The following is an 18,417-nucleotide window of genomic DNA, read 5'->3' as shown; positions in this document are numbered from 1 at the left end:
CTGTGACATGATCTGCTCACCCAGGCACCAGCATACCGCTAAGGTGGAGTGCACTTTCCCACGAGGGGGATGTGTCCAACTTGGAAACCCATTTGTATGTGGCCAGTATAGAGGCTTACCACTGTGAGGTGGTGAGTGGGTGTGTGTGGTGTGTGTGTGTGGTCCCAAACTCTCCCACCACTGAAAGAGAATACTTTAAGTACAGCAGTTCCCAAAAAATGCTTCTCCTACAATCAATCTCCGTCTTTGTTATAAAACTGTAGACTGTACTTACAGTATTAAGTACAGTATTAAGGTAAGTATTCTGTTATACAGTGGTAAGTGCTTCGTTGCAATGAAACATCCCCAAGAGATAGATTTTTTCCTTTTGCATGTGTGACTTAACCAGCCATCTATTCTGTTACGTGGGGCTGTTGTGGCCTGTTATGTGCAGCACAGAGACTTAATTAAATAGGGGTGAAAGAAATTGACAGCTGAGAACCAATGACTAATCCTGACCCGAGTCGCGGGCATATTTTCCTTTCCATCTCAGACCTACGTGTTAAGAGCCTCATTTCCCCAATTATACTTTTTTGTTATCCTTTCATTGCACCGTTTCTTTGCCTTCGGTGATGTATTCCCACAGGGAGAAAACTTGAGCCAAGATATCGTATTGTCTGTAGATTTAGGGAAGTGATCCATCTGAACCTCTCGTACTCTCAGTGGGTAGCTGTGCTCTAGCTACATGTGTTTCCTGGTCCTCTTCAACCACGTCAGGACATTCGCTCTCCAAAGCACAAAGTGTGCAGCTCCTGCCATGGAATTGTGCGCGATCCCTCAAGTCTCAGTCTGCTATATCAAAGCATCGCGTTTTGATCAAGCCCTGCCGCGGCGTTTCAAGCAGCTGTTTTCAATCGGCAGTAGGACACTGAACGCCCCATTTTACGATTCCAAACAGACGCACGCGTCCATTCTGTGTGCGCCATTCACTTGCGAGGACAGAATATGTTGATTATTCCAAACGGAATGCAAATAGCTAAACAACTTACGTGACGCTCGAAAAGTGCTCTTTTGTATTAAGCGCCAAGTGAATTAACGAAACCATGCCCCTGTCCTTGGCCAGTTCTCGATCCCGGCCCCAAATGTCCACCCGATGATATTACTTTTTATGGCTCCTTGAGTCAGTTATGATTAACACACACGTGTGGTTGTAAAATCGGGCTGTGCCAAGCTCCCGCCTTATTCATGAAATCACCAGGGATGCAATGATGGCTGTGAATCCACCTTCTGATTCACTACTGTACACTCCAGCCCTTTGTGTCTTCCATTGTGCTGTGAGTCAGTTCCTCCCGTCTTCTGGAACAGGCCTCCAACCGCACATGTTCTAAAGCCCTCGGAGACTCTTCACTGCGGTGTCCAAACTCATCAATTCGTTTCAGCAGGGATTGGATTCACTTTCAAAACAAAGGAATTATTGTTTCAAAAACACCAAAAAGCACATGGGCTCGAGTTGCGTTCCAGGTAGCATGTGTCCATCTGTGAATAGTTTCCAAAAAGGGATATGTTTATGAGAACAATGAAGTTCAGCGCCGGGCTCTGTTCAGTCATCGCTAAGCTAATCTGTTATCAGTTAGACATCTGAAAGAGCCAGAGGTCGTCCTTGCCTGGTTTCAGCCTCTGCTGCTGACTCTGCAAGAGCCTGTGGTCCAGTCACTGTACCGAGAGCCAGAGATGAACACATAATCCTGACTTTCTCCTGTGTTCTTTCCCCTGAGTGCTTCTCTTTGAGTGTCTTACAAATAAAGATAATGTTGCAGACGAAAGCGTTTAACCAATTTCATGCCATGATGAGAAATTCCGTTTGAAGGAGACCATAGGGACAACATAGAAGAGCTCCAGCTTCCCCTCGCTTATTGGTGACACACCAGTGGATGCAGTCAAATGGGAATTGAATACAGTTCAAGTTTTATTCAACGTTTGTTTCCAATGACGGTGCAACATTGCACCACTCACTCACTAGTGAGTAATATACAAATATAAACTAACCATACCAGTATGTTCTGCTAACACAGCCAACTTAATGTTCTCCAAAGAGACTGGGAATGTACTGTGCAGCCATTACATCTGAGTTCCAAGTCAATCCGTTTAGCTTTATCTTTAGATTTTGTATGGAAGACAAATCGTTTTTGGGTTGTGAATGTTTTTCTTTCAAATGCTTTAAATCATACAGTATAATACATAATAACACATAATTGTCCTGTGCTCTTGAGCGCTATGCCAAAAGCAACCCTATACAGAGGACAAGAAAATACACAGTGTTTGATTGTTGATTGTTCCATGTCAGTGAATTCCCTTGTTTTGTAAGGAACATAGACATGTCTGTCTCGGTCCGGACACAAGTTAGGAAGCCAGCCAACGTGCCTATGTGCTCTGCAGACTACCACTTCCTTATCCCTCTCTCCCCCTGACTCACTCACAACAGATCCATGCCTGGAAATGATGGGGCTCTTCCCACATCCTAGCCTCTCCCTTTCTGTCTCCAACATGGCTGACTCCGTGTTCCAAAGCCCCGTAGACTCGACCCAAACACGGGTCAAATGAATCCTGTGACGAGGCCAATCATCCTCAGATTCTCACTGAGACCATGGGCCATTTGTTTTACGACGCATCTCAGCTATAGGGTGTTCCATACAGTCCTGCCCTGCCCTGCAACACCAGGACACTGTCAGAGTTTCAGGCCACACGTGAGCTAAAGCCAACGGCTGGCAGGAGAGAGAGGTGGCAGCCAAGCTGCAGCTCACACACGCAATGGTCTTTGCAACAAATGACGTTTTGAGAAAATACTCCAAACCACTCCTTTCCATTACAAGCACCACTAATGTATCCATTAAACAGTCAGCTGGCAGAAACAAAGTGCTGGGCAAAGATATGAGATGACATTTCCAGGGGTTGCCTGATTTACAGTAAGTGGCTGTCAGAGATTTGATAACGAACAATAATCGTTTCGAAAAACGTTCTACTGCTCTTTTTTTTAAATGTTTTTCGACCTACTTTTGTCCAATTCTCCCCGCAAATAAGACATTTGCCACAAATATTACACACGTTTTGCCAGCAACAACCAGTGGGGAGGGTCTGTACTGTGACTACATGATTTACTGTTATAAGCCGTCGTAAGAGGTGTAATAACTCAGGAAACCTTTTAACAATTATGGCGATGCTCCCACGGTCCATGGCCAGAATGGACGACAGCTGTGGCCAAAGTGAAGCCATGCAGCCTTGCCCCTCAAAGAAGACAGCACAGCCAAGAGAAAAAGGCTTGGGACTCAGACAGGGAAAAGAGGATGGAGTGGGAGGCTTGCGGGACTGAGAGAGAGAGAGAGAGAGAGAGAGAGAGAGAGAGAGAGAGAGAGAGAGAGAGAGAGAGAGAGAGAGAGAGAGAGAGAGAGAGAGGAAAGGAAATCAGGAAGAGGGGGAGAGAGTCAACGAGACTGGCCACACTGTTCCATATTATGTGCTCCCAACCTCCCCCGTGGTTATAAACTGGCCCAAGGCGTGTTTTATGCCCGCCGGTTCTCGCGTGATCCATCAGAAGTTGTGTAGAGTTTCAAAGGCTGGTGTGTGAAACTTTAAGAGGGGTTAACATGAATGTTAAGTGAGACAGGTTGAGTTAGGACTTAAACCCTGTTCAGCCATCAGCCAACACTCTTTCAACCCCCACAACCACCCAAACCCTGGTCGTGGAGTGAAGTTTCACGACTGTAACATTGCCTTGTAGAGTGTGCGCTTCCATCTGGAATCCGTCGGGGCAAACCTCAATTCGCAGCATTTCTTCCGACTGAAATAATGCTGGGTGACACGGAGCTGGCATCGCCGAAGGCCCACGTCTGTCCATACCACCTCCGCCCTGTGCGCCAGGCACACAGATGGCATATGCTGGGAATAGCCTTGCCAGCACGACCGCGCCGCGAGTCGATCCATCGCTAATCAGGATCAGATGAGAGATGCGATAAGACGGGGGAAACGAAACACTGTGTCTTTGTTCCCAGCTCATCTGAGGAGGACCAGGCGCCGAGCCGCCAGCTGTGTGGCGTGGACGCTGGCCGCGTTCACGCTCAGATCCAGGGGTTTATCCGACTCTTCCCTGCTGTGCTCATCCTCCCCTGGCCCATCAACTCCTCTCTGCAACCTTGTTTTTGTCCTGAGCAGGCCTCGCGTTCCTGTCAGCAAGTAAGTCATTGTCCAGGCGTCGGCCTACGCCGTCTGTCCCCACCCCGATCACATGTTGTGTCTGTGGAGATGATGAGGAACATGTGTTTGGCGGAGGCTGCCTTCGCTAACATGGGATGACCTCTTTCGCTTCAACCTTGACCCCCCCCCCGGTCCTCGGGGTCTTTGTGGAGGTTTGTTCGAGGGGCCCCCGGGACGGCCCCCCCTGGTGGCCTGCCGTCGTCGTCTGGCCCCCGTCCAGTGGCCCCCGATGGCAGGGGCTCTGAGAGCCCGGCTATACGCTTACGGGAAACATACCAGCCTGCCAAGAGCAGGAAGAGCACGCCTTGAGAGAGGCAGCTGTGAATGTGCTCACGGCCCCGAGACTTGGCTCTGACGCCACAGACTCAGGGAAAGAGTCTCTAGGTGGGACGCCAAGTTCAGAGCCTCCAGACATTCCGTATACATCTATATGTCCTGTACGCCCAGTCCACGAGCCAACAGATGGACGGGCTGACGGATACAGTCGTGAACGCACACGAAATGAATCACAGCCGAGATTTGTAAATGCGCAAGGCCAACAGATACAAGCAAGTGTAAATACACGCTCGCTCACACACACACACGCACACACACACATATACACACACACATACATGCACTTACACAAAAGCAAATGACATGTTTACAATGCTGACGACTACTTTCCACTGTGGCTTCCATAGCAGTTTGAATTAAGCCAGGGTGAGCTGTGTTTATCTTGGGCTCTCTCCCATTGCTATATATAATATTATATACCCTGTTATATGTTGGCATTTTGGTAGTTTGTCTGTAAAAACCTGGCTTCTTTGTTCTGACAGGTAATTTAGTTGACTCTTTGCTTATTAATTACCTGTGCTGAGAGAAGTCAGTTTTCTGCCATATTCCAAACCATAGCAGGCAGTTTAATGATTGCTGTAGGAACTACTTTGCATAATTATACAGTTTGCACACCATCATCTGGCCAGGCATGTTCTTCTAGAGGTAATGTGCAGTAGGCAACAGAATTCTTTGCATTTGTCATGTTCCTGTGACTTTATGTTTTAGTGGGAGGTTTTTAATCTACTTTTCATCTCTCTGCAAGTTCTTTATGAGGCCAATTTGTTCAACATCTGATATAGTTCAGTAACAAGGTGGGCGGGCTGTGTGAGTTGTTCACTGGCTTCGATTCAGGCAACAGGTTTTAAAATGATAAAAAGGATTGCTCCTGACAAAAGATGCAGACAGGGAGAGGTGGAATTGGTGGGTGATGAGAGATCTAAGCAATAAAGGAGATGAGAGGGGGATTAAAGGTTTTTTGCTCAGAATAAAAATCAAGAGAATGCTTGTTGCCCGGGGCCTGAATGCTGAACAAGCCTAGTTGACTAGAGAGTAGTTGAAAGCCATACATTTGCTCATGTGGTTTAAATGTCAGTGTTTCCCTCAATGTGGGTGAAAATGATAGCAATCACGACCTTGCTTGCTGTCATTAGGCTGGAAACACCACAGAACTGTGTGTCAAGATGAGATCCCACAGTGATTGCAGAGCTGCACGTTTGTAGTTGCTTTCCAGCCTGGAGCAGGAGAGAAGTTTTCAAATGAACTGCCAAACACTTCTGCCATAAGTATTCTGATTACCCGAAACAGCATGTGGCCTGAATATCGCTTGTACAATTCAACTTCAGAGAAAAGCCTTTCGAGTGTGGGTTGGCCCTCGTCGTGATTCACATTAGCATACACACGGAGTGTTGTCAAACAGAATCCCACCAGTGTTGCCAGGTTAGCCCCCTGCGTTCTGACACTCTTATGGCAAGGACTGCAAGGATTGTGCCATGAGACGGGGAGCTTGCGTCACATTTGTTCATCTTCTGGATTGTGTGCCAGGCGGAGGGGATGACCGGCTTACGTAAGCACTCCAGCACCTCCAGTGGCTTCAGACATCAGTGCGTGGAGGATGTGAGCCGACAACTGGGGCTTCAGTCGGGACGGCAGGGGCTCGCTGTGTTCTCAGGGGGCACGGGTGTTGTCACAACCCTGGAGGGGTGTAAAAAAGAGAGGGAGGGAGGGAGAGCGAGCAAGGGGTTGAGGAAGAGAGACACAGCGGCAGACATGTTTGAATTTCCCCCAGCTGTAACAACTCCAGTGATGGAGGAGGCCCGCGCCACCTGCCCCGTGTTCGTCCTCCCTCGGCGCTGCTGTCACTCATACCCGTCCGGGCTGAACGCCTGAGAAAACGATTAGGAGAGACCACACATGCCCCCCAACCACCCCCTTCCCCACGCCCAAGTCAGCCACACCCACACACAGCCCTGGCTAGACAAACCCCCCACCCCCCACACCCATCCATCCCTGGAAGCACACAGCCATCCCATCCATCCCATCCATGGAAAGGAAACAGCCCAGACCAGGAGACCTCCAGAGATTACAGTTTAAATGTGGAAACCTCTTCAGTGGAGTGGACACTATCTCGTCTGGTCCCCTATCTAGTCAGCCGTTGTACGGCACCTCTGCGAAAGAGCAACTCGCGTGCTGTGTGCGAGCAAATCAAAATAGACCATAAGCACTTTTTTTTACTGTAAAGACTGTCACATTTTGGGATGGCAAACGAGGCACAGACAAGAAGAGTTTGTGGGGATGTCCCCCAAAAAAGTCACGCAGTAAAAACACCACATGGTCCGTTAACGTGTTTGGCGTCATTCTGCAACCCGGTATGTTTTAAGGGGCTCGAGTCATTGTTGGACATGGAAATGAGAGAAATATCAATGGTCGAGGCACACGTCAGTCCAACCCTGATCCCATGGGGGTCCCTCTGCAACCCGGGGCAGGTGGGCGCAGCCTCTATTTAAGGTACTTCGCTCCCCAGTCTCAGCCGTAAAGGTGCCCTCTGCCTGCTCGCACGTTGGGAACGTGAAGCTCTCCAAATGGAACACTGCACCGTAAGAAAAGCTCATTACCGGGGACCGGCGCCGTGGTCCAGGCTACGGAACGTGGACTGGCATTGTTGTGGAACTGTCACACCGCAAACACAAAGAAAAGAACGAGTCGAACTTTTAGTTTGGTGACTTTGTCACTCGCTTTCGACGACATTGTGATTTTCCCTTTGAGGTGAAAGCGTTTCCTTGTGGAACGATCCCTCGGGGCTCGGGGGAAGAAGGTACAGAGATGCGTTTGAAGGCATTCTGACTCTGATGCACGTCTCCCCTGCTCCTCTGGAACAGCGGGAACAGAGGGGGGGGGGGGAGAAGGGGTACGGTGTTGCTGAGGGGAGTCTCTATGGAGCTGTGGAGGGTGATGGGCTCTCTCTCTCTCTCTGTCTGAGGGGAGGGGGAGTGGTCTCCGTCGTGCCGGGATACAATAAAAGGCACTTGTCTGGACCTCTGAGGAGCCCAAACTTTCCAGTAGCACCATCGGCAGCTGCTGCACCAGGGTTACCGGCACAGAACAAAGAACTCTCTTCCTCAGACTATCTTTGCTGCTGAGCAAAACATTCAGTGCATTTCTCTCTGTCTTTTTTTTTTATCTGCTTTTTTCGGTGCACCTCTTTTTGCATTTCCAGTCCAAGGGCCCTCTGGTGTGAGAAAAACAAAAAAAAAACAAAGACAAGAAAATGATCAGTCTGCTATGCAGCGCATTACTTTCCCTCAGCCTGGCCAGCAGTGTGTACGGTGATGTAGCCAACAGCACTGCTCATCCAATCACAGGTAAGATGAAAAGTGTGTGTGTGTGTGTAGGGTGCGCAAAGTCCCGTCTCTCTATGTGTGTGTGTGTCCATTTCTGTATGCCTGCGCGTGCCCCCCCTCCGTGTAAGTGCCGCGTGCGTTTGTGCGTCTCCTTTGTGTGCGCGGGTGAATGCACGCGCGTGTACTGTTTGAGTGTTGTGTTGGAGCTCAGTGAAATGGTGGGACAGACTCATGCAACAGCAGGGTCATTGTAGTGTCTGGTAATGGAAACCTCTCTGGGGTGCCATCCACAGAATGAGTCACTACTGACTCTCTGGCTCTCTTCTCCCAGCTCTCGCTGGCTGAGGATAAATCACCCTGTCACTCCGAGAGGCCCTCTGCCCACCCCACTGGATGGGGGCCAGACTACTGGTTTTACACACAAAAATGACTCACTCTGTACAACTATGAGGGAAATGGGGTTAATGCCGAAAATGATGTGTGATATTTTTGCATCCGAAATGAGGTGTTCTGGGTGATTCGCCCTGTGGCCATTTTTGTCTGCAATTTCCCCCCCCCCCCCCCCCCCCCCCCCCATCCATAGATTAAATGGGAGCCATTACATCTCGGTCTCATTTCAAATCCCATCTGTACACTGAAAAGTAAGGTTTCCTTCGAAAAATCCATTTCACCGAGAGAGAAATAGGATGGATCGAACGAAAATGTTATATCAAGCGCACCGTAATAGCGGTTCTTGTTGTTGCCCTGCAAATCAAAAGAGTTGTTAGTTCTAGAAAAGTCTAGGTACACGTCAGGTCTCAGGGGTATGGAGATGAGGGGCTGCCCTTTCTGTGTAAAATACTCCCACCACTCCTGTGGGCTCATGATGTCACACTGAAGGTGTGTGTGTGTGTGTGTGTACATAAGAGTGTGTAAGTGTGAGTGAGTGTGTTTGTGTTTCGAGCCCCATGATGTCAGAGCCTTGACTCTGGCCGGCACAGCCCTCGTCCATACAGTAGATCTTTATACTGGCCATATGGCGAGGTCTTGATGTATGCTTGTTCCAGGGGTGTGCCTGGTCCACTGACTCACCCAGACCCTCCGAGTGTTTGGAAATTCTCTGCGTCACATGCATCCTGACAGGACTGGAGTGAAGATTAACAACCGCACTGAAATGTATAGAGCCCTTTGCTGAACTCGCTCCAAATGACTCTCCCTTTCCCTCTGAGCTCATGGTCTCATCAGGGTTTTTTGCATCTGGGGCTGAGGCTGAAGTTTAGGCTAGGGCTGGGGCTAGGATTGGTCTAGTGTAAGGGCTAAGGTTTGGGTCTCTAACTAGTTCTAGGGCCAGGGCCAGGGCCAGGGCCGGGGCTGGGGCTAGGGCTGAGGATAAGGATTTGGGATTGGGATTGGGATTGGGATAGGTTCAGGAAACATAGCTTGGGGCTCAGAGGACCAGCTGGTATGGGTTGTGTCGTCTGGACTGTGGAGCATTGCTTTTGTGTGCTTTTATGTATGATAAGTGAAAACAGATACAGTAAATCAAACCGATGTACTTCTGATTTGTAAGACATGAATAACCGCCAGGGTATCAAGATGAGATTAGTTTAACATGCCCAGCATGTGTGTGTGTGTGCCTGCAACTGTACCTATGTGCTTTGTGTACTTTCTGAGTGCACATTTGTTGCCTTGTGTGTGTGTGTGTGTGTGTGTTTGTGTGTGTGTGTTTGTGTGTGTGTGTGTGTGTGTGTGTAGATGTGTAGATGTGTGTCTGGTCACAGCTGTGGTTGTTAATTCCCTCAACATATTGACTCAGTCTGCCTGCAGAGATGTAGGATGTTGTAAAGCGTACCATGTTTAGAAGCCCTGTGTTAGGGTGTGGTGTTCTAGTCAATGACACACACATTACAGCTGTGTAACATACTATCTCGCCCTGTATATCCTTGCAGATTCAGACTGGGTAATTAGTTGCTAATCTACTCAACCTCTTTGACTTCTTTGGCACCACTAATGGGCAAACTTTACAAAGGATTGTTAACTAAACTGTTAAATGTCTGCAGACTCAGAACATATACGTGTCACTCGGACCATTATGATGTTACAGTAAATTTATAGTTTCATGTTGCTACCCCTCAAAGACGCAGCTGTTTCCAATCGCTGAGTGGTGTGTCGTCTTTACGGAGTGAGAGAGAATTGTGCATGGTCGTAAAATGGCAGTAGGTCTTGGCCAGTGCTTTCCTCTTTTCTTTTTTTTTATTGTCGCACACATGTGTTCATTGACTTAATCTCCTCACTCTTTCATTCCCTCTCCCCCCGTCTCCTTAAAGAAAATATTCGGTGAGAAAGGGCGTGCCTATGGCGTAATGACCCAGCTGTATATGTTAAATCCTTCAAATTGGTGGTGACCCTCGACCTCACAGGAACAGCCTTATATACATAAGCCATGGTGTGACAAAGGACAGACGGGGAAAAGGACTCCCCTTGCCAATAAGCCTAAATACATGCCAGGTTGTCACCTCATGTGTTCAGGGATTGGGGGCACATTCTCCCAGAGGGGCCATATATCCACTGGTAACTGAGGTAGCAGGAAACAGCGTGGAAGAACTCTTAAAACCCCCTATTTTCCCTCCATTTCTCTCCCGACCTGAAGCATGTCCGCTCGTCTATATATCTGTCTGTCACAATGTGCTTTTGTGCGTCGGCTCTCCTCCGTGGATAGAGTCGTGTATGTCTTCCTTCGACTTGCTGTGTGTGGCTATTCTTTGTGCAGGGTATCTTTTGTACGGTGCATGGTCCTGGAGTCTGGATCCGACCGTCCCATGTGATGTCTTAGTTTCCCCCCATGTACTTCCCATTCCCATTGCTCAACCACACGTCTGAGCACTGGAAATCACAACCAGACGACGATGGGCCCATTCATCTGGAACAATGTTTCCATGAAACAAGACAAGGAAGTCCGTTATTCCTCGTGCGAATCTTTGGCCAATCCGAATCGGAAATGGTTCGGCGTAAATCTCCCGGCGAGTCGAGCTGGCGAGGAGCCGACGTTGTCATGGTAACCGCGGGGGTTTGAAGACTGATGTTGTCATTCAGGGCGTTCAGTTTCCAATCACAACTCCCATCAGTGGCTTCCCAAACATAGAGTTTATGGGGCAGAGAGAAGCCGTGAGTAATCCGTGAGAGATAGAAGGACCTTCAAAGAGCTTTGCATTGTTTCCGCTGAGATTGGCAGCAGAAAGGGATTGGTCATTTCTGCCTCACAAAGTGTGAGGTGTGTGTGTCTGGTCTCAATGCCTGGCTGGAAGTGAGGTGTCTGGAAGTGTGTGTGTGTGTGTGTGTGAGGTTCGGGGAGGATGATGGTGGTGGAACAAACCCAAAGGAAATCTTTTTTTCAAGGAGGAAGGGTTAGAGGTGGAGGGAAAAAAAGAAGAATTTAACAGCACAGCTTCTGTTCATTAAATCACTCCACACGATGGCGGGCCACTGACATGGCGTAGGCCGTATCATAAAGTCCAGCCACGTGTCCGCCATGTGAAGGAGGTCAGGGGCAGGGGGGGGATGGGGATGGGGATGGAGTAGGGTAGGACGTACATGGGTGAGACCCGGCGAAGGGGGAGGTGGGTCACGGCGGATCAGAGGGGGAAGGCAGCAAACCCAGACCGCCTGGTAGTGATTCCTTGCATCCGTAATGGCACATGTGGGAAAGGTTTTGCTCGTTGAGGAGCCAGAGGAGCTGTTTTTCCGGTCATGGCTGGTGGTGAGGATGGAGAGGCCTGAAGGGATGTAGACATGGGACTCTGTGAGAGGGCTGGCCAGACAGACAGATGCAGCAAAGAGCCTTTGGGGGGGGGGAGAGACGGAGAAAGAAAGAGAGATGTGGAAAGAGACTGATTACTGCACGCACAAGAAAATGAGAAATGTTCTGCTCTAAATACATTACAAATGAATGTAAGACCCTTCGAACTGTCTGATTCTGAAATGGAACTCGTTTTGATTTTTTTACGAAAAGTTGCATAACATCTGCAGGCAAGCTCTGCAACAAGGGATACGGGGTCCAAACCTGCCAAACAATCTTCTGGCTTTGCTTACACAAAAACAATCAATCCCCTGTTTTTAATTCTGAGAACCCATTTCCATGCCAATTCCATTTGTACGGAGTCATTAAATTGTGATATATCAACCAAGTGTGTTGATCAAAAGAGGGTTTAAATGTATCCGACCAAAAGGAGAGACTATTCGTAACTCGTATGTGGTGTGTGTTGCCCAGGGAACTGCAGATCTTCTGGCAAAACTCCAGCTTTTACTAGTCAGGACAGATACGGTGGTGTAAGGGTCATAGGTCAAGTGCATCCACCAGGTTGTCCCTGGGCTAAGCAGCCTGGTAGTCACACTGTGGGGGTCCCTGAGGGCTGCCCAGCCCTGGAGGTCAGGGAGATTGTGGGAACGCATTAGGAATATCTAACGGTACCGGCTTCCCTGAAGGTGGCCTGGTGGGCATGGAAGGATGAAGAGGGAGAAAGGGAGAGGAAAAGAATGACTCAGACCTCTGAGTGTGTGAGAACAAACAGCCTGTTTTTGCTAACCCGTAGTTGTCACCTTTTTTTTTGAGAGGGGGGCGGGGGAGGGGGGTGGGGGAGGGGGGAAGGGAGGGGGGGGCGGGGGGGCTGAATAGAGGACTTTGTTTCCATGCCTTGGCGGGATGCCCGGGTCATGTTTTACACAAGTCAGCTGGGGCGGATGAAAGATAAACATTTGATCCTGGGGGTTAATGTGAAACAACCTGGAGCCTGATAAGTGGGGCTGCTGGCTGTGGTGCGGCTGGGTCCGTATACAGCCTGCTGCTGCTGCTGATTGTGTCCAGGGGCCGTAAGGAGACTGGCTGATGCCCAAAGAGAGATGACTCTAATCAGGGCCCCGGGGCCACTTTGATGACAGAGCTTAGTCTGGCCTCTGCAGTGTGTGTGTGTGTGTGTGTGTGTGTGTGTGTGTACGTTTGTAGTGTGTGCGACTGTAACTCTGCTGTAAATACAACCAACATGTTTCCCTGCATGAAAGCTCTATTGCAAAATGTAGACCTCATCCAATCCTATACATTGTATGGGAAACAGGTTTTGGTGATAATGATGGCCATGCAGTTTATAGTGAGTTGATTTCACAATCCAAGGTTTGGTTGGCTGGCCGAAATAAGAGGGATTGGAGTTTACTTTACAAGGCATTCTATTTCAACTGGCAGCGATTCTTAATGTTGTTCTCTACCAAAACGTAGTCATCAAGCAGGCCATTTCGATCCAGTGATACTTAGTAGCTAACCACATATGCCAAGCCACAGTTCTGAGATCAATCTTCAGTCCATTTCGTGTGTTTGCAATCCAGTCAGCGGTAGAACCAACACGTTGATTTCACGTTTGAAGAAGAAAACGCCACTCTAGATACGACATCAAAAAAGACAACCGTGTAAATCAGTTTCCTCTCCAAATCTTTTCTACCCCCCCCTCCCCCCCCCCCTCCCAGAGAGTGGACCTCCGCCGGACATGGGCACTGGGGTGAGGGTGCTCGCCGCCCCCGGCGGCAACGTCACTCTGCCTTGCCAGCTCCACCGGATGCTTGGCATGGCCTTCGGCAGCACGGGCATGAGGGTGAAGTGGACCAAGCTGTCGGACGACGAGAGCACGGAGGAGGACGTGCTGGTGTCCATGGGCTTCCACAAGAAGAGCTACGGGAGCTACAACGGACGCATCCGCCTGCAGGAGGCCGACCAGGACGACGCCTCGCTGGTCATCGAAAACGTCGCCCGCGACGACATGGGGAAATACCGCTGCGAGGTCATCGACGGCATGGACGACACCGTTCAGGATGTGACTTTGGAGGTGACGGGCCAAAGCAATGGTAAATCCCTCCCTTTTGTTTTATACTTGGCTTCTCAACTCGCATGGGCTTCATCTCATCACTTCATGTGATCACTTCAATAATTGCATCGGGTGAAAAGGAATCAGTTTGGAGACGTTAGTCCACACATCAACGTCTCTCAAGGTTCCTTTGGGGTTTCTTGAGTTCATTCATTTCAACACTTCCACTTTCAACATCGTAATCTGTCGAGAAAGATGAAAGAGCCAACCGCTTTTGTTCATTTTCTCTGCAAAGTAATTCTATATTTTCATGATTGACCGTTAGCAGCTTGTAACAGCGGTAAGGTAAAACTAATTTTCCAGTTGATCTAATCCATCGCCCCAACTTTCCGGAACATTCATTTCACTTGAATGATCATGAATAGACTCTTGTCCTTTCTGAGTATACATTGCACAAATATTGTAGATTATATAACAAAGAAAAACGGTTCTTTGCTTGTTATACATTGTGTTGGTAATACTGAGTCAGCAGTCTTCATGCACCCAGTCCTATTACATGATCGTAGTAGCTTCTAGTCTGGGCCAAGACCTCCAGAGCAGATTTGGCTCCGAGGGAACAAAAGCAGGATCTCTAGCCATAATCAAAACAGTCTGACACAACTAGCCATTGTTAACATTGGCACAGTCACAGTCACGTCCAATGTAAAGCTTTGATTCTGGGTAATCAAATCAAATGTGAACTTACTTTGGGCAGTTCCACATCTGACAACACTGTAGCCAGCTCTCCAACTCACTGCGGACCACTATGGGATTCATTGTTAGAGATATATAACATGCAAAACCAGTTGAACATCTGTGATGTTGGCTTTTACCGACCGCAGAGTTATATTCAAATTAGATACAAGGACTGGTGTGGATGTAGACCTTATGCTTGGAAGTGGGTAAATGCTCAATTTGTCAGTTGGGCGTAGTTACAAATTCCCTTAGATCATGTCTTCTGAAAACACATATTGTCAAAAAAAGTAGCAAGTATTGCAGTGTGTGTGTGTGAGTCTGGCCTGCTAAGTTGTCTTTCTATTTCAGCCAAGAAATTAAACACTTTTGGAATAGGCAGTTGAGGTAACACCTTTCAGCTCGCGTGAGATGAGCTGTTCCTTCCCTGCTGAGGGGCAGACAGACGCGAAATGAGGCAGTTAGCTTCAGTCTCGCCCCTGTGGAGATGGTTGCTCCTTCAACACTCCCAACTCGCTAGAAAGAGTAATAGGCCTGAAACTTACTAACACATCAAATCATATGTCAGCCAATGCATTATTCCCTTAGGTATATACGAGAGACCACACACTCGTCAACCCACACTGCAAGGTCGGATCTATAAATCAGATTGACAATGAGCATCTGAAAAATAAACGAAAAACGCTTACATAATACATTACATGGTTACATAATACCTCCATAAAAAGGAAAATGTCGCCAATGAATGGACCTGACTGTTCCCTTCAGATTCTAAATGACTGGACAGAACATCCACATGCTTGTGTTTGTCATGTTATGCCATGTCACTTTATTATGATGTATGACATAGTTTCCTTTGAGGGACTCCATTGAGTCGTGAGGACGTGAGGTCTTCTTAGCTTAACAGTTCTGTCCAACTCTGTCTCCTCCAGGTGTGGTGTTCCCCTACTCTCCTCGCCTGGGCCGCTACAACCTCAACTTCCATGACGCCGAGCAGGCCTGTCAGGGACAGGATGCCGTGGTGGCCAACTTCGACCAGCTCTACGAGGCCTGGAGGAGCGGTCTGGACTGGTGCAACGCCGGCTGGCTGAACGACGGCTCCGTCCAGTACCCCATCACCAACCCCAGAGAACCCTGCGGAGGCACCAACTCTGGGGCGGGCCTCAGGAACTACGGCCAGCGCGACAAGTCCAACAGCCGCTACGACGTCTTCTGTTTCACCTCAGCTCTCAACGGCAAGTCCATGATTTATTATGGTGTCATCATATTTTAGGGGGTTGATTGGGCCAAAAACAGCACAAATATTCAGACACTGTTATTGAAGCACTGAAGCAGACTGAGTGGTCATGGCTCATTTGTCAGTCTCACTGCAATTTGAAAAAGTATTTATGGATGTGAACTCAGTGTAGGTATTGGTAAAAGATGAATTATTAACATATTTCATCTTTGTTATTTGCCAAAGTTAATCATATTGTATAATTACTAATCATAATAACACAAGAAAGAATAATAAATCGGAACTTGTTGTCTCTGCCCCCTCAGGTTATTTCTATTGGTTGGTCCAACCCTTGAGGCTGTCCTTTGATGAGGCCGTGCAGGCCTGCCAGGACGACGGCGCCGAGATCGCCAAAGTGGGTCACATGTTCGCCGCGTGGAAGCTGCACGGCTACGACCGCTGCGACTCCGGCTGGCTCGCCGACGGAAGCGTCCGCTACCCCATCTCCAGACCCCGGAAGAACTGCAGTCCCACGGAGGCCGCCGTGCGCTTCGTGGGCTTCCCCGACAAGAAGCAGAAGCTCTACGGCGTGTACTGCTTCAAACACCAGCAGTGAGGGCGAGAGGCTCAGCATCAGGCCGACGCAACCACCAAAGAGAAACAACAGTAAACAACAACAGCAATAAAAGACAGCTACATGTCAGGACTTAACTCGCATGAACTAAGCATGAGCTCATTACCTTACCAAAACTGTGATAACCTTTTTTTTTTGTTTTTATTCTTACAAAAGAATGAATACTGTAAAAGCTAATTTTCATACTGCAACGATCCTCGTATATTTTGTAGCTTTTCACCATTCTCTGTAATAGTCTATCAATGTTACACACAGTCCATACAAAACACTGCACTTTGGTCCAACTTTGTGACAGAGACAGAAACGGGATGATTGTGAAACAGCATCCGAGTTTGGTTTGTCTTCCATATATAGATTTGTGAAAGGGAGAACATATCTAGAGCAGGTGTCCTCCTGTGCATAAGCTAATAGATAACATTTGAAGTAAAAAAAATAAATAAAAAAAGGCAGTAACATGCCATTATTCAAATAAGACTAACACTTACACAGTTAAGTAAACACAACACTCTCATATTGTGTCTTTCACAAAGCAGTGTCAAATAGGCTGGCAATGCTGCACATAAAAATACAAATAACTGGGTAAAGGTGTGTTCAACATGAAGTTTTGGAAAGTTAAGAAAAGTTATTTCTCCTCTCCCCTCTGGATGTCACTTTTTGCCAGTTGTTTCTTCATATGGATTTTACGACTTAAAACCCTCTGTTCCCCCACTACTCAAAACCCTGAAGGGTCCTGTTCCACAGCATGAGCTGGGATTCAAATCTCTCCAAGTTTCTGTTCAGAGGTGAAATGAATGTTTGTTTCCAGGACTGTTATCGGATGAGGGGATAATCAGGTTTCACACATCATTTAACAAATGTAACCCTTAGCGTTGCTTTTTTTTAACAAACAGTTTGTATTTTCTAATGTGTGTATATGTCATTTTTTTCTCCTTTGTCTCGTTTGTCATGGCATATTGTATTTTTACTCTTTTTTAATGTCTGTGTTACTATTTCTCTTGACGATACCATATCATCCCTCACATTAGCTTGTATGTACAGTGTGTGATAAATTACGGTCTCAGATATACATTTTTGGTTATGTTTTTCATGTCGCACATACTCATTCTCCTCAAACCCGACATCATCCCCAGACTCGCATCCACAGCCAAGAGTATATTACGATTGCATCAGAATTCAATTTCATCCTTGCTCGCCGTGAGGTAATCGGACATTTGCAATTGGCAGCGGTAGCAGCCGTATGTGTGTCACACTGCAATGGCAGCCAACTTAAGATCAACACCGATCCAAACTCCTGCTCACGCCGAGTACAGTCAATCCCACAAAGTTGCTTAGGTTACGAGGAGTCGCAAACACAAGGCACACAACGCCCTCACAGACACACAGTAATGGTTTCAAGATGACCATTTTGTTGGTGACCCAACACAATTTGGGGTATCCTTCAAAGCACCTTTGAAGGACTCTAAAAAAGGGAAACTCAACTCAGATTCTGTTCAGTCTTTGGTATGATTTTACTTCATGTAACAATTCATTAAATGTGGGGCTTGTCATAGGCATCCATTCAGCAGAACAGAATAAACCTTAGGAGGGGATTTCACACGACCAAATGTTCTAATGATTCGGATCCTTAGGGGCCCAATTTCTGAACTAGGGATCAATGGGCAGTAGCTAGTGGGAGCTTGAAGCTCAAAGTAACTGTGAGAAAGATTGTAGAAATTCAACTGGAACAGCTTCTCTGCATCTCAATTGTGCTAGATCACTAGGGAGTAACCAACTAAGAAAGCCAGTACCGCCAGCCAACAATGATCTATGCAGTGTATAATATAACTGAAGAACTGAATGTGTTTGTCTTGCTTTTCCTTTTTTTGGTTTGCATTCAGCCCTCTCTCTCTCTTTGTCACGTCTGGTAACTACAGTATAGTGTAAAGGTTGCTTGCAGCTGAACTGGTCGAATCTGGTTTCACGGAAACGAAAAGTAAACTAATAAACATTGCAGAGTTGCCCCATCTTTGCCGTCTCTTCATGCCACAACACTTGTTGGCGGTGTTCTTTTTTTGAGGGGGTATCCTAATTTCATGTACCTTTTCGAACAAAAGACCAAACACAAAATAAAAGTTGTTTAAATAAAAA

The 18,417-nt window shown here is 47.6% G+C and overlaps 1 protein-coding gene across 1 annotated transcript; it reads left to right on the top strand.

Moving 5' to 3' along the window:
- The first annotated feature begins 7,571 nt into the window (after window positions 1–7,571).
- hapln1a (hyaluronan and proteoglycan link protein 1a) lies at window positions 7,572–18,417 on the top strand. The gene is made up of 4 exons (XM_047048271.1): window positions 7,572–7,904; window positions 13,374–13,748; window positions 15,373–15,675; window positions 15,983–18,417. Exons 1-4 carry the CDS (start codon window positions 7,811–7,813, stop codon window positions 16,270–16,272), a joined length of 1,062 nt encoding a protein of 353 aa, XP_046904227.1. The 5' UTR covers window positions 7,572–7,810; the 3' UTR covers window positions 16,273–18,417.

The sequence above is a fragment of the Hypomesus transpacificus genome, chromosome 24 (genome assembly GCF_021917145.1).
Source record: "Hypomesus transpacificus isolate Combined female chromosome 24, fHypTra1, whole genome shotgun sequence".
NCBI lineage: Eukaryota > Metazoa > Chordata > Actinopteri > Osmeriformes > Osmeridae > Hypomesus > Hypomesus transpacificus.
The sequence above is the reverse complement of the archived record's forward strand: the minus strand, read 5'-3'. Positions and strand labels throughout refer to the sequence as shown.